Source organism: Vipera ursinii (assembly GCF_947247035.1).
Source record: "Vipera ursinii genome assembly, chromosome: 9".
In the NCBI taxonomy this organism is placed as follows: domain Eukaryota; kingdom Metazoa; phylum Chordata; class Lepidosauria; order Squamata; family Viperidae; genus Vipera; species Vipera ursinii.
In genome coordinates, this window is record NC_139523.1 from 7,030,941 (window position 1) to 7,055,922 (window position 24,982).

At 39.1% G+C, this 24,982-nt stretch overlaps 1 protein-coding gene across 1 annotated transcript in view; it reads right to left on the reverse strand.

Annotated features, from left to right (window-relative positions):
* The window catches only part of CSMD2 (CUB and Sushi multiple domains 2), a gene marked incomplete at both ends in the record, with an annotated part of 607,174 nt that overhangs the window by 242,869 nt on the left and 339,323 nt on the right, over positions 1 to 24,982 (reverse strand). The window contains 2 exons of the mRNA XM_083370102.1: positions 6,716 to 6,828; positions 17,264 to 17,367. Coding sequence (XP_083226228.1) covers positions 6,716 to 6,828; positions 17,264 to 17,367 — 217 coding nt within the window. The remainder of the gene's footprint in view (positions 1 to 6,715; positions 6,829 to 17,263; positions 17,368 to 24,982) is intronic.

The window sequence follows — 24,982 nt, forward strand, 5'->3', positions numbered from 1 at the left end:
AAATCAGTTCTCAAAGGACTGGAGCAGTTTAAGACAAATTAAGACATAAAGAATGTGGCCTTGTAGTATCTAGCTCACAACGGCCAGTTTATCAAAATGTTTCCACTGGAACCTGGAAACTCAAGGTGCAAATGATACAAAGGCCATTGTTCTCTGTGGAAAGCAGGAGGGCAGGAAATCTATTACTGAGATCTATTACTTTATTACTTATGAATATGTATGCATGCATCATTTCCCTTCCATTCTTTACATCACTGTCCCCTCCATTCTGAAAAGTCTAAATATCAGTGCATCTCTTCATTTGCAGAGGTGACTCACTAATCTTTTGTGCGGTCCCCTCCATTACATACTGTTTAATAAACACTACAATGAGTCTTGGTTATTTGCTTTGGATCCTGCATCTGGATTCCACACCTGCAGACTCCTGTTTCAGATCCTTGAAGAATCAGAGGAAGGACTGAAGATCCTCAAGCTTCTATTTTCACCTTTAAGACTCTTCTTCTTTAAATGAAAATATAAACGGGACCTTATGCTTCCCAGTGCCACATCTCAAGGTTCTGTTTCAAAAGCATCCATTCCTTGGTTCCAGGTTATTGTCCCTAGCTGTGTTATATGGCTAAAAACAACATTCCCCCATTGAAATTGGGATATGACTAGAAAAGGGTGCATCAACCTATTTGAAGAATCACAGAAAGAGATCAAGTATCACTGAAATTTAGTGCATGCTGAAAAGTGTTTTTCACTACAGATGTAAATTTTCTCATTGAGAAAAAAGGGGAACAACTGTTCTACACATTCATAAACCACTGACAAGCTTTACATCTTTAAGATGAAACAATTCTAACAAACTTGGAGGGGATGAAGTTCCATTTATTTCTGGTTAGAAGAAAAGCAGAACATTTTATTGTGGGACTCGGGTAGGGCTGCAGCTTACCTTGACCCACATTTTCATATTTCATAAAGTCATAAAGCCTCATAAAGTCAAGGAGTGTGTGTGTGTGGGGGGGAGGTAAACCAACTTAAGCTCCAGATGGCTGGAGCAAAATGTCAAGCTAGCAATGTGAGTTGTTGCCCCCTTTTAATCTTCACTCCATTAAGCTTTGAAATCATTAAGAGTTCAATAGCAGTCAGTCTGGAAGAGTGACAGAAAGCAAGGGAAGTAGTGTGGGCAAAGTACAGTAAACAAAATTATCATGTGCATACTTGACAAATGTTCGCCTCAAAGATTGAGAAATATAGAATGCTTTTCATGCAGGGAGCCATATTATCGGTATTTCAGCAGAAACCATTTGTTTGCATCTATTTCTTTTGAAAAGTAGATGAAGAAAGTGTCCAATCTAGGAGGAATGGCTGCAAAGTAATGAATAAAATAATGGGGAAAAAGTTGACTTGTTCTGCTTGTAACCTGTAACTGGCAGAGCACATCCATGAACACCAACTACGAGTCATGACAAAACTCCTTAATCTCACAATAACCTAGGCAGACTCAATCATAATGTAGTTTTGACTGGAAAAATGTGAGCATCCTAGGCCAGGGGTGTCAAATTGCCAGCCCACAGGCCAGAGACGTCACATGGAAGCCACACCCGCCCCATTGCTGGCAATGGCAAAACTGTCCCGGTACGTTGTGCGATGTCACATGATGTTGCGAGTTTGACATGCCTGTCCTAGACTAATCTAAATCCAGAAATGCTATGGAATTCCTGGAAGCTTAGGATTCAGACAAATCTGCCATCAGCAGACACACAGAGATAAACTCCATGTTCACACCATTCAAAACAAGTATTAAAAAAAAACAGATCAGAATATAGTCTCTCCATCATTCTATATCCAGGTAAACAGGGATTAACACCAGACAAAAAAAATCTAGCAGAAAACAATACCCTAATCAAAGACTATTCAGGAGAAAATCACACCCCCCCACACACCAACACCATGCATACACCTACCCCAATACTAGTCAGGCAAATTATTGTTTCTTAACAGGGAACAAACCCTACACTCACAAGGACTGATGGTGTTACCTAGTCTAGCAATGAAATTATATTCTTTTAGAAGTTTTAGTTAGCCCAGTTCATAGATGTGTCCCTGAGATGCCTGACTAGACAGTAGCACTGACTTTGGTGAATCTCAGACAATTTGATTGGTCCTTTGGTGGAAGTTTCCTGAAAAGCCTGGCATTGGTGATTAGATTAGGATGTTGAAGAAACATGCAAGAGGGTGTCACGATTAAACTCTATTCGTATCACTGTCAAGAAAAGAGCATATACATTCCTGCATAATCGTGGACTTTATTTGAACTTAGACATTTTACTACATTTCCCATCCTATAAAAATGTTAGGGTGTTAACTTTGGTCAGATGTTTTTTTTTCTCTCTGTCATTTTAGGAAGAAAAGTATCTTCAGTCCAGACTGTATTAAGGCACTGAAACCCATTTTTGACATTGTCAACAAAATGTGGGGGATATCAGGAAACAGAGCAGCAAAACAACCAACCAGCTAAGGACTTAACCTCCCTTTCTTTCATTTTTTGCTCCCCGCTCCTAAAAATGCTACTTCTGAAAGTACTGCTTAGCTGCAAGAAATTACAAGATGCTACCATATCCAGAATGTCATCAGAAGTACAGCTCAACAAAGAATACTTAAATTTTGAAGGCTTTAATTAGTGGAATTAATAAACTAGACCTTATATTAATGTGTGTGTTTGTGCATAATATATCAGTCTTGGTTGCATCTGAAAAACTCATCAGAACCTGGTTGGTTCATGGAGGGGAAACCTGGAGATAACACTCAAGCTTATGGTAGAATGGAAGTTGAAGAAATATTGAGAAAGAAGACAGTGGCAATCTTTCCTTATTGCTGCCAAGAAACTGTACGAACGCACCCATGAGATGTCCAAATACATGGCCAAAGCTGAATAGATCTAGAGAGGACCATGTTGGAAAAACAGTCCTAAAATATGTAGGTTGGTTTCTTGCCATCATGATCTCATAACCTCCAGCAAACTTTAAGGATCATCAAATCCAGCTTGTAGAAAATCCCACTGATCTATTGATAGGATAGTTTGCCTCAGGGAGAAGAGGTTGCATGGCTTGCAAACAGAAACAAGTTGTGTAGAAGGAGTGCTGATGTATGCTTGTGTCACAAGATAAAAGTCTGCTCTGAAATACATGAAAGAGTTCATCCTTTTTTTTTCTCCAAGCTCAGCCTTTTGAATAAGCCATGAGCTGACTTTAATTGTACAGTTCTCTTCTTTGGTGTCATGTTTTCTCTCTGGAAACTGACAATGGGGTATTAAGATTTGGACCTTGACCCTAGCACACATAGGTAACGGGAAGGCTTTAACTACGTGCTACATTGTATTGGCAGCACCTCATCAGTTTTAACTGGGTTCAAAAACTAAACAAGAGTTGAGTCTGCTAAGGGTTCTGTCCCTGGAAACTGACATTGCTTGTGTGCGGGGCCCCCAGAAAAACCCAGGGTTGAAGTCTTCATTAGGAAGTCCCTCCATCCCAAAATGAAAATGCTACTGCAAACATAATATGTATATGTTGATGAAATCACCAAGATTCAGCCTTAATTTGAAGGACAATTTATCTTCTTTTTTTAAAAAAAAATAATCTTAAGCTTTAAGCTTTCAGTCCTCACTGGGTGCAGTGAATTGCTGCCTATCCCCTTTTTCCCCCCAAGAGAGAGAAATATACAGCTACCTCAACAATGCTGAATGAAATCCCTTCTCTTATCCGAAGAGGATCTTTCTTTGAGGGACAGAATATTGCTTACTTTATTTTTAAGATGAGCAATTTCATCTCCTTATGTGATACTACTCTGCTGGTCTAATACACATCAAACTATAGAAGCATTTTAATTTTAATGTAACAGAGTTGTGCGACCAGTGATGGCAAAACTTTTAGAGACTTGAGTGCCCAAACTGCAACCCAAAATCCACTTATGTATCATCGTGTGCTGGGTGGGCGTGGCCCATTGGCTGGGCGTGGCTGTGCTGGTAACGGCAGACTGGGTGGGGCTAAAAAGTTCAATCAATCAATTCCAACTTTGTGAGATCTTCCCCCCCCCCTAAGAAGTTGAAATTGATTGATTGAACTTTTTTTTTTGCACATGGTAGTGAAGGCCTAAAGCGAAAAGGTTTTATAAAACCCAGCTGAAATTTTAATTCAATTAAAACCAGAGTAGATTAAGATATTACCAAACTTTCATTTGTTGGAAGTGTCAACTTTTAGTTACAACATTTTCTATATTTGTTTTAAATCTGTAGAAAAATGGAGGATTAGAATATTAGACTGCTAAAGAAGACCTGAAAGTTAAGCAGGATTAGTAACTTTTATTAAATTATTAAATTTGTATACCGCCCTTCTCCCGAAGGACTCAGGGCGGTTAAAGTAACAAGTTGCACAGCCCTGAATGGAATTAATTAGGCTTCGATCTGAAAAATGTTTCTTTAGAGGACACCTAGAATTTTTACTGGGGGGACAAACAAGTATGTTTACATGGCGTTAATTACAGAAGAGCTACAATTTAGTGGTCAAGTGCAAATTTTTCAGGGAAGTGCTACCTTAACATTTCTGGCCTTTTCAGCTAAAAAGATTTTGTATAGGCATATTCTTCGATTCTTAGGTTGATAAAACATAGGATTGCAGAAAATTTAATGATCAGTCTTTCATGTCTCCAGAACTTCAATTAGTTGACAAATTCTGGGAGATGATATTGCATAATTAAAAGGGCAAAAAGTAAACAAAGTTGTATTTCTTTGTAACAAGCCTGGAGAAAACATCCCTCGTTTTCTCTAGTCTTCAGCAGGAGAGGCACCTTAATAAGTTATCTTTCAGTGTTCATTATGCATTATTATGCCTTTCTTTGTCTCTCATTCTACTAAGGAGTATTAGCAGAAGCAAACAGAAAAGCTACTCTGGTTAGATTTAAGGTAATAGTCAATCAAAATGAAACAAAGTCACTCTTTAGGTGTCTTTGAACACCCTTTATATATGACACCTGCTAGCAGTTTACTTTCTTTTCTTATTCTTACCATCTACCCATCCACGAAAGTAATTTTCTTGCAATGATAAGCAGAAACTGACATTCCTCTGAAATGGGCACAGCTTTGTGGAAATCCAGTCACTCGTGTGAAATGCGCCCTTGTAACATTTTGTGATGCTACTCTGCTGGTCTAATACACAGCAAACTATAGAAGCATTTGAATTTTGATGTAACAGAGTTGTGTGACCAGTGATGGCAAAACTTTTAGAGACTGAGTGCCCAAACTGCAACCCAAAATCCACTTATGTATCATCGGGTGCCGGGTGGATGTGGCCCATTGGGTGGGCGTGGCCCATTGGCTGGGCATGGCTGTGGTGGTAACGGCAGACTGGGTGGGACTAAAAAGTTCAATCAATCAATTCCAACTTTGCAAGATCTTTTTTTCCCCCGTAAGAAGTTGAAATTGATTGATTGAACTTTTTTTTTTTTTTGCACATGGTAGTGAAGGCCTAAAGCGAAAAAGGTTTTATAAAACCCAGCTGAAGGCCTAGGATTGGGGCGACGGCATGCGTGCCCACAGAGAGGGCTCTGCGTGCCACCATCCATGAAAGTAATTTTCTTGCAATGATAAGCAGAAACTGACATTCCTCTGAAATGGGCACAGCTTTGTGGAAACCCAGTCACTCGTGTGAAATGCGCCCTTGTAACATTGGGGAGTTTAGCTTTAGTAATTACAATTATATTCTGTCTTTCTTCCAAGATGACATCTGTCATCTTTTCTCTCCTTCTGTTTTATGATGCTACATGTCCTATAGAGGTTGCACTCTTAATTCTCACACCAGGTGTTTGCTTAGCAAAGCAGAAAGCAACATGGAAAATGTGGAACCCACTGGTGTAAGATACAAGATGCCACAATCTTCAGGTGTGTTGGATTCCAGCTCTCAGCACCACTAATCTAATTAGCCATGGGACTAAGGGGACAGGAAGTCTAACATATTTAGAGGGTATCAGATGGGAGAAACTGTGCATATATTTAATCTACTGTGATGAACCTCTCTCTCTTAAAGATATGCCTTGCTTTGCAACCATTAATTTTGTGACCATTTGAAGTTATTGCACTGCTGAAAAAGGCGACTTATGACAGATCCGCACATGTTTGATTGTTGCAATATCACTGCAGTCAGATCATGGGTCTTCAAACTTGGCCCTTTTATGACTTGTGCACTTCAAGTCCCAGAATTCGTCAGCCAGCGTGCCTGGTTGAAGAATTCTGGGAGTTGAAGTCCACAAGTCATAAAAAGGGCCATGTTTGAAAACCCCTGAGTCAGATGATCAAAATTTAAGCCCGGAGCAACTAGCATACATTTATGATGGTTGCAATGTCCCAGGGTCACATGATCACCATTTGTGACCTCCCAGCCAGCTTTTGACAAACAAAATCAATGGGGGAAGCCATGCTTCAGTTAACAACCATGGTGATTCACTTAACAACCATGGCAAAAAAGGTCATACAATCAACCGTGACTCACTTAACTTGCTTAAGCAATGGAAGTTCCTGTCCCAATTATGGTTGTAAATTGAGAATTACTCATATTGACATGTACTTTCCTTCATTATTACAAAGACCTACATATATCTTTTTCTAGTCAAAAGATCTCCGAGTAAAGTAATTGTGGATTGTGCCTGTAAAATAAGGAATCAGTGCAGAAATTTGATTTACCTTCATAGGTTGCTTTGAACCCTAGTAGGTTCCTCACGCTATCAGTCTGGAAGAGGAGCCACATCTGGTGTTGAGTGCTGACAATCAGATCAGGGACGTTTGTACCTGTTAAACTGCCAAGAAAGAAAAGTAACTAATGCAGCAGCAGCAGCAGCAATAATCAATTGTAGAGGTATCTGAAGATGGAAGAAACAGCTTCTTCTCAAAGAGAAGAAGCTAAAATGACTAGTAGAGAGAGGAAAGGCCTTTGCTGGGATCAGCTATCAGTTGCTTCACTTCTTTGCCAAATGTCTGGAACAAAAACTAGTAGTATTTATTTCTCTAAGGCTATCTCTAGTATTAGGTAGATAGTGGTGACCATTTTACATAGCAGATGCTGAGTACATGAGGAATGGATTTTGGAGGGGTGAATTCTGCATGTTCCCCTCACATCATTAATTTGCAAGTCCCCAGACCTGGCAGAAAATGCTGTTGTATCATTCTCAATTGACTTGCACGATACATATGGAATACGGGAACACAACTTTGTTATTTACATCAGCCCTGATGCTCAAGTCAAGCAATATAACAGCCATCTTGCTAATACAGTATAAGACCCGTTGCATTTTCTGTTGCATCTTCTTGCTCTCTCATGCTGTCCCATACTTTGATAAATGGATGCATATTTCCAATGTAGTTAGATTTCCAAAATGAGGTAACAGCTTAGGGTTTCCTACACCCATAAGCCAATGCAATAATGTTCCACAATAGAATATAAGAGCCAAAGATGAGATATGTAGATCAAAATGTGATAATGGAAATAAGTCCCACAAGTAAAATTAAAAAGCAAACACAAAGTATATCAAATAAGGCTATCTGCAGAAACTACCAACAATACATTGCTAAGCTAAACCATAAGTCGCATCACTAAAACCAAGAGAACCGTTGACTCTTTGACTTCTCATTTCCCTGCAGTTTAGATAATACACTCTGCACTTCATCTTGCCTAGTCAACTGTGCACACCAACAATAGAAATGCCAAAGCATGTACAACAAACTGGCATCAACACAAGAAATAACAATGCCTGGGGTTTCCTTGATCAGTGTCATTCTATATTAGGTACTGATAACTCAAGAATGATCTGATATGACAAGATTGGACAGTAAGGAAACAGTAGTGAAATTGTCAAAGCCTTAACTGAGAATTCCAGATCAAAGGATCATCGTTTAATCTAATCTATGGCTCCGATGGAAGAAAACATTTGCAGCTCGGGGCTGAATTGTGGGGTCCTTGGTGCTCTTTGAACTTGGTTGCTTTCTTGCATATGTTTCATTACTTGACTTGGTAACATCATCAGTACTAGAAGGGTTTGCACTCATTTTATATACTAGTGGTTTGCCTTGTCTGTACTGAAGGGAGTGTTTTTGATGGTTCCTTGATTAGGCCGTGGTTTACTGTTAGCTTGTTTGACTGAGTTGGTAGTTCCCTGACTGGAGTATTGATCTAGTGCAGACATGTCAAACACAAGGCCCGGGGGCCAGATCCGGCCCGCAAAGTGGTTTCATGCGGCCCGTGAAGCCATCCTGGAAACAGTGAGGGAACGGCCCCCACTGCCTTGGCCCTGGCCCAGAGACCCTCCTTCTGCCAGAGACCCTTAGATCTGTCCCACTCCTGCCCAGGCCCCCATAGGCACCCTTGATGCCAACGATGTAGAGCTGGCCACGCCCACCCAGCAGGCCATACGCACTCTAGCCACACCCACCCAGTAGGCCACGCCCACCCTGGCCACACCCACCCGGCCCCCTGAGGGCAACCGCAATGCCGATGAAATTGAGTTTGACACCCCTGGTCTAGTGTTAATCTTGGCATTAATCTCTGCTTATCTTGATGTCGATTACTGGTGGGGAGCTGTTTGGGTCTTTTTGTTTCCTTATTAGCTTTTTCTCATTACCTAGTTCACTAATGAAATGACTGCAAGAAAACAACCAAGCTCAGAGAGCACCACGGTGCCCACGAAAGAAATGGCTTCTGTCATTCCTACAAGTCTAAGCAGCCCTCTCTTTAAGATTACATCATAATTTCTTTCTTTCTGTATAGTCAATTCTTTCCAATCATCAAACCGTCAGTCACAAGGTCCCTCAATTTCCAGTAAGCAGCAAAAGATAAAGTTCATTGCCCTAGGATGATTCCCTAGGAAAGTTCATCTGCCTAATCAATATGCATTATAGATGAACACACAAACAGATATGCACGCGTGCGCGTGCACACACGCACACACACACACACACATATGGAACCAGATGTGAAGAATTTTTCTCATTTAATAAATTTTCTTTTTTGTCTACCGACTGTTTTATATGAGATCTATTTTTTATTCCTATTTTAAGATTTAAAGAAATCATTTCATTAATATGTTATCTTATTGATTATAATATTTTGATATTTGTTCAGCTATTGTTGTTTTTATAAGCGGTTTGCAAAATGAAGTGCCCATCCTGTTCAAGCCTATGTCATTTAATCAGAAGATCTGTAGCAGATGTATCTCAAAGAAAGATTATGTATGAGATAAACATTTACGTATCATTTTGGAACACCCTTGCTGAGATCTCCAGATAAAGCTTTTTAAGTGGCTTGAAATTCTGTTATTCTGTCTGGTGAAAAAGAAGGACTAGGGGCAACATGAGAGCAGTGTCCCAATATTTGAGGGGTTGCCACAAAGAAGTATTAACTTATCTTCCAAAGGACCAGAAGGCAAGACAAGAAACAATGGATGGAAACTAATCAAAGAAATAAACAACCTAGAACAGGGGTGTCAAACTGCTGGCCTGCAGGCCAGCTTCAACATACCAAAACCATGCCACCCCATTGCTGGCAATGCAAAAAGAGCTGTGATACATCATGAGACGTCACATGACGTGGCGAGTTTGACACTCGTGACCTAGAACTAAAGAGATAATTCCCAATAGTGAGAACAATTAACCAGTGGAGCAACTTGCCTTCAGAAGTTGTGGGTGCCCCATCGCTGGAGGCTTTTAAGAAGTGACTGGACAGCTACTTGTCTGAAATGGTATAGGGTCTCTTGCTTCAACAGGAGGTTAGACTGGAAGATCTCCAAGGTCCTCAGTGCTGTTATTCTGTTTAATCAGTCACTGTCATCATAAGCATAACTGTTCATCCTGTTTTTTTTTTCTGCCTGATTGTATCTGATGGAAACTTTGGGGAATAACATTTGGAAGTTGCTTGGCTATTATTCATTTGCACTTTCCCAAGTATCTCTTTAAAACATAGACTAGTGAAATATTTTTTAAAAAAATATTTGAATATGGCGCTGGAAAAATCCTTAATGTAAAGATGATGAGTTCTCACAACTGCCATTTTTTTCCTGTGTCCCTTTTTTAGCTGATGGAGTTGCAAGAATGGAATTGAGAAGAGCAAAAGTTAGAAGTTAGTTCTATCTTTATTCTACTATTCTCCAATGAAACACATGTCTTTCCCCCCACCCTTTGGTCCAAAAGAGGGACAATCCTCTATAATCCAGAAATCGGAACTTTGCTCCAGTCTGTGTAATAGATAGTCCTTGCAACAGATAAGGTCATTTGTGAGATTACCACTTTTCTGCATGGACCGGTCTCCACAAAGATCAACACAACTTAGTCTTCTGTCCTGACAAGACTTGGTAGTTGTTCATAATAAATCTAGAAGGAACAGCTTCCTTATCAATTTCAACTAACCATGGGGGCACAGTGGTTAGAATGCACTACTTTAGGCTACTTCTGCTGACTGCCGGATGTCTGCAGTTCGACAATTCAATTCTCACCAGCTCAAGGTTGGCTCAGCCTTTCATTCTTCCGAGGTCGGTGAAATGAAGAGCCAGATTGTTGGGGGCAAAATGCTGACTTTGTAAACCACTTAGAGAGGGCTGTAAAATAGTGTGAAGCAGTATATAAGTCTAGGTGCTAGTGCTATTGCTAGATCAGAATGGTTTGGGGGAGACGTCCTATGCTTCCATACAGCCTGATAGGAATCACTGTGAATTTTTATGGATTAGTAGAAATAAATGTCACGAACATGTATTCATTTGCTTTTTAAAACAATCTTGGATAGGTGAAGAGTACCAGATTTTGACAGGCAGCTTTTCTCACTTCGATTAAAGAGTGTTAAGACACTTTTAAGAATTGGATCCAAAATGCAATCTGTAAACTCAAAAAGTGAAGGCCAGAACTTCATTGGACCTTTTCATTGCATCCTTCTTTAAAAACTACCATTTTTAAACTCCATGTAATTGTCTCCATTTCTTGGGCAATTTGGAAGTTTATCTACCAAAGGAGAATGGCCAAATGTTTAAGGGGTAAATTTTTAGACACACAAGAACTTGGTATTTCAGAATCCAAGTATAAAATACTGGAATTTAGAATCACATTTTTAAATGCTTCATCCAATAAAAAAAAGTCAAAATAAAATGAAAAATGAAACAAAAACAACAGACATCCCCCCATGAAAAACAAACAGCAGAGCAGGGATAAAATATTACTGTGAAAAATGTTGACTGTGATATGATTTTTGACTTGTTGGGAATTTTTTTATTTTTTTTATTTCTGTAATACCAGAGCACATCTGAATTTCAACATCTTTTTTCATATTAAAATGTATTAAGTTGCTTACATTGTCAAAGGGTTTCAAAAGAGTTTATGAGTAAATTGTAAACAACGATAAGACATTAAATAAAAGAAAAATAACATAAAATAAAATAATACAACAGGGCAACAGACTAATTCCACAACAAAAATGCTGCCAAAATATACTGAAAATGGAAGATTTCCACTACGTATTGGAAAATTATATATATATATATATATACATATACATATACATACATACATACATACGTATATATATATATAATCTCCACCGATTTGATGGAAGTTACAAATTCAGATCACTGCAACTGAATTATTTTCTAGAAATCTAGGAGATACATAAGTAAAAAAAGTAATAATAACAACAACAACAACAACAACAACAACATCTATAGTACAAACAGGGCTTCAGATATATATCCTCCTTTCTTCTTTCTATCAACCTTCATTTTATGCTTTTTTTCTCTCTCTCTCATTCCTCCCAGTTTCCCTCAATTGCACATTTAAACCAAAACTTTTTCCATTTGGGAACTAAACTGTATTGTTCTGCAATTGGAAACGTCAGCATGTCAAGTACCATAGAGAGCTGAACAATTAATCATTAGAGACCCACATATGGGAGTTGAGGGAACTATTCACAATGAGTTATTTTCTTGGTAGTCTCTTGTGTTATGTTTCAGCTACATCTGTCTTTTCTTCTATTCCTTTACTATTGCCTGTTTTAGTTTTATGGAAAACTGCATCTCTCCCTAGCCTACAATACACCCACTATATAACAACCAGAAAATTGTTCAGGGCTGAGAGTGTGACATATAGAAGACTAGATCCATGCTGCCTTTCCCATCTCATCCTCCTTCTCACCATTGGATGTATTAGATAGGGTTGATGGGAACTGGAGTCCAAAATCATTTGGAGAAGCATATGTTTGCCTATCCCTGTTTTAGACAAAGGATAGTAACTCAGAGATAAAATTTCTGACTTTTCCTAATTGAACCAAAAACCTGTTAAAACTCAGAAATGATGCAACCAGAGTATTCAAAACCATTGTCCAGAATCTTTCAGATTTCAAACTAATTCCATCCCATTTTCACACACACACACACATATTATATATATATGTATGTATGTATGTATGTATATGTATATGTATATGTATATATGTATACCAGTATATAAAGATCATATATATATATATATGATCTTTGGTCATTCGGGTTTTTCCCCACGTAGAATTGGAGGTATCAGGGCAACGTTTCAACGAAATCTCATCCGTCATCCTCAGGCTGGTGACTTCAGCTTCGTTCTTCTGGGAGAACTGTGTGAGAAGTGTGTATACACACACACACATACATACATACATACATATATATATATATATATATATATATATATATATATATATATATATATATACACAGTATATATATATACACTTGGCTTGAATTTTTATTTTCAAATTTTAAAAACATCAAGCACTGTAGTATTCCCCTAAAAATTATAGGTGTGCCCAATAAGGTTATTTAGGCCTGGCTTGAAAATACAGCAAATGACAATGTAAAACCCCTAGACAAGATTGAACAAGAATTATTTTGATTCTCTGAACTTTGCATTAAAAAAGAGACAATTTCTCCTCTGTATGATTGGATATCTCCAATTTTCCCTCATACAAAAGGCATTTAAGATGTAAAAAGTTTGCCATGAATTATGAAATACTTTCTGAAGACTAAGTTCAGGAGAAAGATGGCTCTCTATATCAATTCTATTTTCCCCTTGAGGTTTTCATGACTCCATTAGTAAGGCACCAAGCAAGATATGGTGCTTTCTAGTTGTTCCAAGCAAAAATAAAAAATGAACAAGAAGTAAACAAGCATTTTAAAGTAGCAATTGCATTCTCTGATAAAATACACAGGAAATTTAGTGATTTATTTATTCATTTTTTACTATTATAGTACAGAAAATTCAGCTGATTAGTTTTGGAATTTAAAGCTGATTATTTCAGGATGTCACACTTTTTAAAACCAGTTTTAACTGTCCATAAACTACTTCAGGAACCATCTAAGTAAATATTGTGTGTCCTTTGCAATCACAGACGCTCAGACTTCTGATCCCATAAATGATGAGAGCGGCATGGATCTGTGGATAGATGTTCTCTGTGCTGGCTCCAACACTTTGGAACATCTAGTCCATTTGCTACAGGTCTTCCACAGAATACTAAAACATCTTAAGATGAATTTTAGCAATTATCGTGCACTGTTTTTGAGATTTTTTTAACAAGTTTTTTATATCTTACAGTTTATGCAGTTGTATGTGTGTGTGTCACATTGGTGAGAATCTTGGGAAGTGATAGACACAGATATAAAAATAAATATGAAATGCTCTAACAACATCTCCCCCCATTATCCTTCTTTCTTTGGCTTGTTATCCTACCTAGAACTAAGGAGAAATTTCCTGACAGTTAGAACCATTAATCAGTAAACAATTTGCCTCCCGAAGTTGTGGGTGCTCCAACACCAGAGATTTTTAAGAGGGGATTGGATATACATTTGTCTGAAATGTAAATGCTTTAGCAGGTGGTTGGACTAGAAGACCTCCAAGGTCCCTCCCAACTCCGTTATTCTGTTATTCCCTCCACCATAAATTAAGAAGCACTGTGCCCTTTCTCCCAAGTAGAAATTGTTCCACCACCAATCAATTACTTCTTCGTTTCACTTTGTTTTTCCCCCCAAATTTACGGGAAATTTCAGCAGAGGGGTTCCTAATTTCCTTTCAAGCCATAACCCTAGCTTTAGCACAGTAAGCTAAAACATTTCTGCTCGGCCTTGCACCCATTCGCAGACTCTTATTTGTTTGGAATAAATTCCCATAGGAATTTATTTATGAACAGAAAAGCTGATGGCATGGGAATATCTTAACAAGAACTCTTTTGACTTGTCTCTTTGAAAGAGCAGATTTCTCTCTCCTTCTGACACACTGAGTGCTTCATACTCAATCATCTCTCTATACATAATTCATCCATCTGTCCATCCATCTTTAAATAAAGACTGAACACGGCTACTTTACATTGAGAGGGGAACTGGTAATGGCATTAGCTTTTTCCATAATTTAATCTTGGCACAATCTCATGTACTTGTTTTTTCCAGGCAGTTAGCCTGATGTAGTTTGAGTGTTTGCTCAGTCGATGCATTTCTAGCCTCCAGTTATCCTGAGTAAGAGGACTCAAGAGCACAACGGGGTCACCTCCAGTCCAGGATAATTGTTCAGAAGTCTCTTGAAGCAGCAGCAGAAACATTGTGGGGTCTGCAAAAACAGTTCAGTCCATAGCAACTCTTGATTTTTTTTTTACCCTGGTCTAGAAACCTGTTTAAATTGTACAGTTTTGCAGTATTTACAGTTGGTTACACACTGTGATTGGATTTGCTTTTACGATGATAATGATGATTTTTAAATCATGCAAAGCAAGGGATGAGAGCATGCTAGAAACAGAAAACTATCAAATCTTTGGTAAGTTATTTTGAATCTGAGAAAAGCTTTTACCCAAAGATGGCTAAAGTATCACATGGCCTCTAATAATCTGAAGCTCTTCATTTATATAGATGGCCAGGGACAGCTGTGACTCTGTCCCTACTTATAGTAAAGGTAAAGGTAAAGGTTCCCCCGCACATGCGTGCTAGTCGTTTCCGACTCTAGGGGCCGGTGCCCATCTCCGTTTCAAAGCCGAAGAGCCAGCGCTTGTCCGAGGACGTCTCTGTGGTCATGTGGCCGGCATGACTAGACGCCAAAGGCGCACGGAACGCTGTTACCTTCCCAAACAGATAAATAACTATAAAATAGATCTCTGTCATTTGCCAGCATCAAGCCGACAAATGTAGGGGCAGCCAACTTTATTTTGGTATAACTTTTTAAAACTGGGTCAAAAACTGGTACACAGCAGTGAAACTGAGTTGCAAATAACAATTCTACGTCAAGGCATTTCTCTCCACTTTACAAGCAACAGTTAAACTGAAAAGTACTTGAAAATAAAAACATAATACCATTTTTTTTCTTTTGCAACTACACCGCACTGGGTGGCATTCCCATTCAACATGCTGTTTGGACATAATAATTGGATACTAAATTGTGACCCATCAACTGAGCTTTTTGAAAAGATATGTTACTGAAGACACATTCAGCGTTCAGACTGAAGCATGAGTGGGTTTTTTCTTTTTTCTTTTTAAAAAAGTAAAATTCGGAATGATACACATGGGAATATCTGATATAGGGAGATGGGAGCTAACAGACATTTACAATGTTCATACCCAGAAAATTCTGAATTGATGAGAGGGACCAAATACCGAACTGAACATGAGGATAGACACAGGCAGGAGGAGGAGTTTGAATAAAGACAAACAGCTCTTCTTCACTGAAGAATTACAAAGAGGGATCTGCAGAAGAATATTGCTGAGCTAAAAGCAGGATTCTCCCCAAGCATGTCACCTGTTCTGTTAGTAGGTAAGAACGACTTGGAAACAAAGACTTGAGGAGGCCACAAACATCTTGACAGCAATGATGAAAACCCTGCCATCCTCAGTTCTGCTGAACTATATGTCAAATGGAAAGCCTTCATCACATGCAGCACACAACCATAACATATGAATAAGTTAGTAGAAGAAGCTTATTGTCATCAGCCTTCCTCGTGGGAAAGTCATATTTACTTACAGTAATGGTTTCATTATGAAATCTGAGTTGTCTTGTATGTATGCTGTCAGAGTTAATAGCAGTCATTTGTAATGCCTTTGGTGCCATAGGGAGAAAGAAAGGAGATGTAGATTTTCCATCTTTAAATAAATAAACACATTGCCTTTCTGCTGCATAGAAACTATGGCACAACCAGCGGCAGTCTCACTTTCCTAGCTCTTGTTTCCCACCACCACCAAAGCAGATATCTGGCAGCCATTTAAAACCATACTAGATGACTGATATTCAGTAAACAACAAGTTTAATATGTGGGGAAATTAAAGAGTGGTGCTGAGTCTATGATCCTCCGAATTCATGAGTTCTACAGTAGATCTAGTATGGAGCTTCAGCAGCCTAAGGCCACAGATCCAAACTTGCAGAATTAGCAGTTGAGAAATATAAAGAATGGCCTTTCTTATTTGGGGATTAGGAAGGCTTTCATTTGGTTTAAATTTAGATAGAAATTTATCCATTTTGCAGTTGATCAATGTCTAATCAGGTCATAATTTTCCGTCATTCCTAAATTCTTAAAAAAAAAAAAACAACTCATGGAATTTGCCCCAAACAAAACCGTACCCACAAATGCAACTATTGTGGGGCTATATACACAAAAAAACAACTTGCAGAGCTTATTTCTGTTAGGTAGAAATACAAAAACTAAATTCATATGTGAAAGAAATATGATCTTTTATGCACAAAGGGACAGGAATGAACAACCGTCAGAAGGCTGGGGGCTTAATTTAAACATTTTTGGAAATCCATGGATCATAATGGGTCAATGGACAAAGATGGAATCCTCTGGGGGGGGGTTGAGGGGCATGGGAGAAGCTTTTTAAAAAGTTTATTGTATGAGTTTCCTAACTTACTGATTTTCAGCAATAGTGATCAGAGGCGGTCTATAGGTCTGCAAAGCATATCTGACGAGGGAATTCTGGGAGTTGAAGTCCACACATCTTAAAGTTTTCAAGGCTGAGAAATGCTGTTCCAGATAGTTCATCCTTGAACAAAGAACTGGTAAATACTATGCCTGAAAGCCAAGTGAAAAATGGCTGATTCCACCAGAATGGAAATGTCAAGAATGCTATGCATCTTCCAGATGTGAGGCCATCTCAGAAACATATTCAGAAAACAGAAATGAATGTGAAAACTCTTAAAGGAATCCCAGGTTGGCACACTAATGCAATTCAAAGAGAAAGATAAAATGAAATGTCTACTTACACATAAAGCACACTTTTCTGGTCTCCAACCTGGCCTCCATCTCCCACAGTTAATGTATCATATCCTCTCTCCAAGTCAAATTCTTCAAAATTGACTTTGATTACCTAACAAAGACATAAAGCATTAGGCTGGTTGATTAAATTGTTAGGGCAGAATCAGTTCATGCAACAGACACCACACACAGGCAACGTTCTTTTATAGTGACAGGATTTTTAGTTGTGACTGGAAGATTCTCAGGTTCGTATCTCTCCAAATCACAACGATAATGTAATAGACCTTAAGCAAACTACATCTGATGGTATGACTCAGTACGTAAAACTGTTCTAAAATTGAACATATGAGAAAATGGGTTATGTAAGTGCTTAGAAAGGTCACACCAGGAACCAACTCAAATGAACTTCCCAATATACAGATGCCATACCTGAATTCTAAACCACATTGTTTTCATGGATTTCCACTGACTCAATATCCTGGCTCTTCAAGCTCTCTGGCCCAGGCTGAGGATTAATTTATTTTAATTGGGGTTTTACTTATACAGGGATAAATTTAATCTTTTTTAAACTTGGTTTTTTAACTTTTATATTTTTGGTTTTTAATTACCCTGTAAACCGCCCTGAGTCCTCCGGGAAAGGGCGGTATATAAATGTAATAAAATAAATAAATAATAAATAAATATGTACAATGATTTAGAATAAGGATGAAGAATTTCTGATCCATTAAGGCAGGGGTCTTCAAACTTGGCCCTTTTATGACTTGACTTCAACTCCCAAAATTCCTTGTCAGTGTGCCTGGCTGAGGAATTCTGGGAGTTGAAGTCCACAAGTGATAAAAGGGCCAGGTTTGAGGAGCCCTGCATTAAGGTATCCCACCAAGCCCATGTCGTAGCAACTGAAGCTTTATTCCATCAATCCTTCATTGGAGAAACATACTATCAACAAGAGTTTGCTGAAAGATTCCAGTGTCTGCAAGCTGATAAATGAAGGTGATTTCAGATGAGAATAGCTTCAATTATCATTTGCTTTGCCCAACCCATCTATTTCATAAAAAGAGAAGCTGGACAGGATACAAAGCTGGAATGAAGATGCTATCATTTCTCAGATACATGAACAAGAGTTTGATATAACACCAGTCTGATCTAGTACACATGATTTTGAAGCTATGCACGTCAATAACGGAATATAGTCCTCCCTAAATAATTTAATTAGTGATCTCCAAATTAAATAAGGGTAGACATGAGAAGGAAGGGGAGGGTTTAGGATTCATTTTTTGATAGAGTTATTATGCTGGGGCAAGAAGATTGTAATGGACTCTTTTACCTATGGAAAAGCCCTTATACAACGGCAACCAGAGCCTTTTCTTTAACTGATATGATGCTGGTAGAAATGACATAATCCAGGAATGGCAAGTTTTTGTTCTATTTTGTTGCATCTCCATGAGGTTTTCTGGGTTTTTATGTATGTCAATGAGCAGTTGAGGTTGAAATGGCAGCTAAATGATAAAGAGCAGAAAATGCATTTTCTTGGACCTTCACCTTCCATTTCTTTCTTTTTAATACTCTCCTGTTTCTAGCAGCCTTTTCTCCCTTCCACCTGTAAATCACTGGGCAGATCACTCTTGTCAAAGTTGATCTTTTGCAGGCTGTTTTTAAAATTGGGCTGCAGGTTGCATTAAATTAAATTCCAGCTATAATTTAAAATACATATTGCTCCTCTGTTTTATAGTTCATCATTCAGTCAATTGTTATGAATGATCATGCAACTGAAACATCAAATTAACCTTGGTGTCACAGTGCCATAAAGAAATGTTGACTTTGTTAGCAAATCAGCGTGTTAACTAAACATTAGGTCTGATTCTAGCTTTATACTGAAGGAGACATTTTCTAATGTGAAAGTAAGTAAATGTTGATTAAGGTACACCCTAGGAGAAATCTCTTAGGACCTGAAAGAAAAGTAGAGGGCGAACGGAAATGACAAATATTCATGGCCAATTTCATAATTCTTCTTCCACAATTGAATAAGCCTATTCTGTTGATAAAGGGACACGGTGTCTCAGTGGGTTAGGACGCTGAGCTTGTTGATCAGATGGTCGGCAGTTTGGTGGGTCGAATCCCGAGTGCCGCGTAACAGAGTGAGCGTCTGTTTCTCGTCCCAGCTTCTGCCAACCTAGCACTTCGAAAGCACGTAAAAATGCAAGTAGAAAAATAGGGACCACTACGGTGGGAAGGTAACAGCGTTCCGTGCGCCTTTGGCGTCTAGTCATGCCGGCCACATGACCATGGAGACGTCCTCGGACAAGCGCTGGCTCTTCGGCTTTCAAACGGAGATGAGCACCGGCCCCTAGAGTCGGAAATGACTAGCACACATGTGCGGGGGAACCTTTACCTTTACCTTATTCTGTTGATACACTTTAAATCTGCATAGTCATGTTGGACCGTGGCAGTTCTGATCTAATGTTTGAATTGGAAATTAAATAGGCAGTGGTACATTTTTTTGATAATTTAAAAGGGAGAGGGGATGGATGAACTTAAACCAGTCTTAGAATTGTTACAAATATATACATTTCCATTTTAAAATAATAGGAATGGCTAAAGATGATATTAAATAAAACCCTGCTATTTTGAATAAAAACAAATGATGTTGATAAAAAAGACAGCTGATCCCTGGTTTCATTTTTTATGAGTGTATATGAATATACTTTATTGGCCTAGGGGACCAAAAAGCAAAATGTGGAAAAGCAAAATATCAGGACATAAATGAGCATTTCCCTAATCCTGCATGAACTGATTGTTTTCAGAAGCTGTGTAGAGGACAGAGAAGCAGAAATTAAATTTAAGTGAGGGATGAAAGAACTTGGATGAATATGGATGCTAAGCTCTAAATCCTAATAATCCTAATTTGTCTGGTCTTCATCTTTTAGTGACTATGGTATATATTAATAGATTTTCTGACATTTAGCAAGCAACTGTATCTGGCAGTTTCAGCACACCTATGCTCACCTGGTAACTACACACCTTGTGGGTCTACTAGGTGTCCAACCTGTGCATTTGTGCCAGTAAGAATTATCACTATTTCATGTTGATGCTGAAAATAAAGATACTGCTCAAAGCCACATCAACATTCAGCACCCAAATACTGTGATCAATAGCTGAAATAAATCTTTGTCACAATATTTTCATTATTTGTTTCCTCCAAAAATGTCTCTTAATCTGAAGGATTCACCTTTGCCAAGTATCAACCTGGGCTAAAAATATAAAAATCCACATAATGATGAAATAATGCAATTAATGCAAAGAACAAAGGGTTGTCAAGTGACATGATTCATTAATTAAAGCACCCATTCATGTAAATTGCATTTTAACAAGTTTGACCCTAATTAAATAGCTGCTTAGATTTTAATACCACAGAACATAACAAGGTTTGGGAGTCTAATGATTATTTATGTATTTCTCCCGCCCATTTTCCTCCCTCCCCTGCTGTCTTCTTTGCCCTAGTTTTGTATTCACTTTTAGTTAAAGGTTGAAAATTATTTAATGACTTTATATTACAAGAAACCTCCTGGTCAAATGGATGACGAAAAGTTTATTTTTAAAAGTCACGGAGCCCTACTACACAGAAATAAGAAACTGACCATAAGGGGTTTTTAAATGGAACAACCTATTAATCTGTGGCAGGCTTTTAAACATTAATTTGAATATTGTAATACTATTTTATAGTTATTTATCTGTTTTTGGAAGGGGCGCAAAGGCTCAGTGGTCAAAGATGATGAGCTTGTCGGCTGGAAAGCTGACAGCCTGGGTTCGAGTTCTGAATGCTACGGAATGGGGTGAGTTTCCATTCCTGCCTGAGCTTTTCCCACCTAGCCATTCCAAAGCATGCCAATGTGAGTAAATAAATAGGCACCACTTGGTGGGAAGGTAACAGTGTTCCTTGTATACAGCCATGCTGGCCAGATGACAACAGGAAATGCCTTCAGACAATGCTAGCTCCCTTGGCCAAGAAACGGAGATGAGCACCAGATGAGCTGGACACTACTGGACAGGGAAACCTTTTTTACTTTTTAAAAATGTTTGGTGTACGTTCAAGTCGCTGAGTTGATTCCTGTGGCTGCCTGAACGAGTCCCTGCAATTTTCGTGGCAGGATTTCAGAAGCGCTTTTCCTGCTGCCTAGGGCCGAGTGATGGCGACTTGCTTGGTGCCTAAGCTGAGAGTATCACTCACGATCTCACAATTTCTAACCTGAGGCCTTAGCCAGTACAATAGACCAGCTTTCTACACTGCAATGTATAATAGCATGCATTTGAATATTCAGTCTGCCTACAGCTGATTATGGACAATCAGCTCTCATTTATATGATTGCATTTTGTAGAGATTACATATCTGGCCATGTTCCCACCTACCCAAATCCTTCAGAAAAGCCTCAGTACTCTCCCATAGGCTCTGCAAACTAGACTAAGATTACTGAATCTGGGCTGTAAAATTCTGGATGACCGCTAGAGTACCTGTTTGCTGTCATTTAATGGTTTTCTGGATTTCTGAAATCACAATGGAAGCCCTAAGAGAGGAACTATGGGATCTACAAGTCCCACATATCTCAAGAATATCAAGTTGGAGGAAGGCTGTTTTAAAGTCTCTGAACTGGCATGTCTGCCATCACTTATGGAATGTCTTAGCACTTATAAAATGTGTTACATGGAATCAGATCATTGACCTATTTGATTCACTATAATAATGTAGGCTTTCACAGTTGGCATTCAACAAAGTGGTCATGAGCTTTCAGGCTAAGTGGCCATGGTCTAGTTTTCTTTTGAGCTGATGATGGGTATGAATTCTTAAGCGGTACACCATAGAGAAGGTCACTCTGCTTCTGAAGATGCCAGCCAACAGGTCCTAGTAAAATATTAGACAACTAGAATGTGGTCATTCAGCCTGAAAACTCATCACTGTTTAGTTGAGTGTTTCTCTACCTTTAAGACTTCAACTCCCCAAATTCCCCAGCCAGCATTCTGGGAACTGAAGTCCACCCAACTTAAAGTTGCTGAGTTAGAGAAATGGTGGTTTTGTTCAAGGTAACCTTGTATGGGGAGATCTGGAGTAGAGAAAAGCATCTGTTATTATCAGTTTTGGGGTATCTTTCAATGGATAAGTTGAGGATGACACCAAGAGCCTTCAGCATGTAATTCAAGCCACTGGTGCTTGTAAGATATGGTTCATGGCTAAATGTGGTCCATGAACTCAGTCCATCACTGTATTCAATAAACTACACTAAAGCAAATCAAGATTCAGCTAAAGGGCAAAACTAGCTTACTACTACTGATTTTGTGGCAAGTGCCAACTGTTGTGTTTGCTGTGTGAAAATAGATATTTGTAGCCTGCTACATTTCTGTCTGATAGAATCAGCCACCCATGGGGAAAAAAATCAGGATACTAAGTTATTCTAATTGGAGTGATTTCAGCACATGATTTGTGTTCTTTATTCACCCTTGGTTTTCAGCTACACATTTCTGCAACCCCAGCAGAATCTGGGGACAGCAATAAAATGTTAAAAGGAATTGATTTGTTTCACTCCTCCTCCTTACTTTCTCTATCTCTCCTCTGGCTTGTCTGGCTGAAAGAAAAAAAAAAGCCCACAGGACTTTGAGGAACATCCCAAGCCATTTAAATGCTGGGAAATGCTACAGACATCAGACTTGAAACAGCTCTAATAGCAACAAGCAGAATGCTGCCAAGTGGATGTTTTTGACCTTTTTTTTAAAAAAAAAAACCCCATCAAAGCAGATTTGGACCAATCATCTAATTCCCAGAAACAAGCATCGAGAAAGTGGAGGGAGTGGAAGTAGAAAAACATGAAACACACTAAGAACAATTTTGCTAGGGCAACAGCCGGTGTAGTTGGATCAGGAAAAAAACACACAAAAGCAACTCCTATATTTGCTCCTTGTCTTCCTCTACCTTTTGTCAAGGAACATTTTCCCTCTACACAACCTAGTTGTCATGTGTCAGAAATAGATGGAGGGAATATTTTTATCCCTGTGGGTTGCCCAACTGTCCCTTCCAGGGGGAGGCCTTCACTTTATGAGAAGAAAAAGAAAAAATCCCTGCATTTGGAGGATAGGTCAAATGCAATGGGTAGTAGTAATCTGGGTTCCCAAGAGGCATGGGGTGTGCCTTCCCTTGGAATGAATAAGAGGCAGCTCAGTTCGGATCTTTTGTGTGAGAGAAAGAGGGTGAAGACAGCCTCTCCCTAATAGTTCGCAGAGTATATGGTAGATACAGAATGTTAAGTCTGGCAAGATTCTGTCTATAGGCGTGGAATAATAAAGAAATCAGCTTGGAAGATTTCATCTTGGTTTTGGGGTTTAACAGAAAAGCTTTGAATTCCAGAATCCCCAACAACATGCTTTTTTTCTTTCCTTCCCTTTCTTTTCTGCACTTCTTCCCTTTCTTACGGTTAGGGATCATATATTTATTATGCCAGTAAGCGATGCCAGCACTTTCAGCCCATATTTTGTTGTTGTTGTTGGGGGTGGGGGAAAGCCATTGGGGAGTTAGCAGAGTCTGCTCAGATTTACCACCCTCTCTCTCATCTGACGATGAAGCTGATAGGGGTGGCACAATCTCAGCCAGAGATGTAACACACACAAAACACAGGCTTTGATCACACTATCATGACTACCATCCTGGCTTTCTTTTTCTTGCTCTGTGGACACCCCTGGTCTTGCTTCAGATTAGTTCTGAAAACCACTACAGCTGAGTATGAAAACTGGAGGACGGAAGGATGAGGTCATGGAGCTGGGCTATTTGGTCATGATATGTGGCAATGATCACAGGGGACAGGAAGAAGAAACCCAGGCTAAGCAACCATCATTCCTACAAAGCCCTACATGGCATGGGTCCGGATTACCTACGGCAACACCTGCTGCCGGCGTCAACTTCCCTCCGTCCAGTGTGCTCCCACAGAGAGGGCCTCCTCAGGGTGCCTCCGATCAGAGAATGTCAACTGGTGGCCCCCAGGGGGAGGGCCTTCTCTGTGGGCGCGCCAGACCTATGGAACCGCTTGCCGGTTGAGCTCTGGACGGCCCCCGACCTTCACTCCTTCCGGCGGGATTTAAAAACTTACTTATTTGAGCATTCCGGCCTGGTCTGATGGGGTTTGGGGTTGGGTTTTTAATATGGTTTTTACTATTGTATATATTGGGCATGAATTATTTAATTGTTTTTTTTTTAACTTTTGTATTTTGTTTTTTAATATTTATTGCCCTGTACACCACCCTGAGTCCTTCGGGAGAAGGGCGGTATAAAAATTTAATAAATATAAATATAAATATATAAAGATTCCAAAGAATCTCAGTCCATGCATGCGGAAGCATTTCAGAAGAGACCTTCCCTAGTTTTGGGAGAGTAAAAAGAAAAGGAATGCTTTCAGACTTGCAAGATTAATGTTACCTCTGCAAAGTAGCCCAGACAAGAAAGGAGCGGAGTAAAGTATGATGGATTAGGGAACGCAACAGTCACATAAGGAGGTTTATTCAAGAGGAGGACAAGGCAAGAGAAGAGAAAAACTAGGGAAGTGGGAAAGTAAACATGCCATTATCAAGTGACCCTATTGTGAATTTATCTTAAGAATTCTAAGATGCTAAGGAAACCAACCTGGATATTAGTTATACCCTTATAAAGAATCCCTTTCCACGAACCTGTTTCTAGGTCAACCACTTTAAAATGG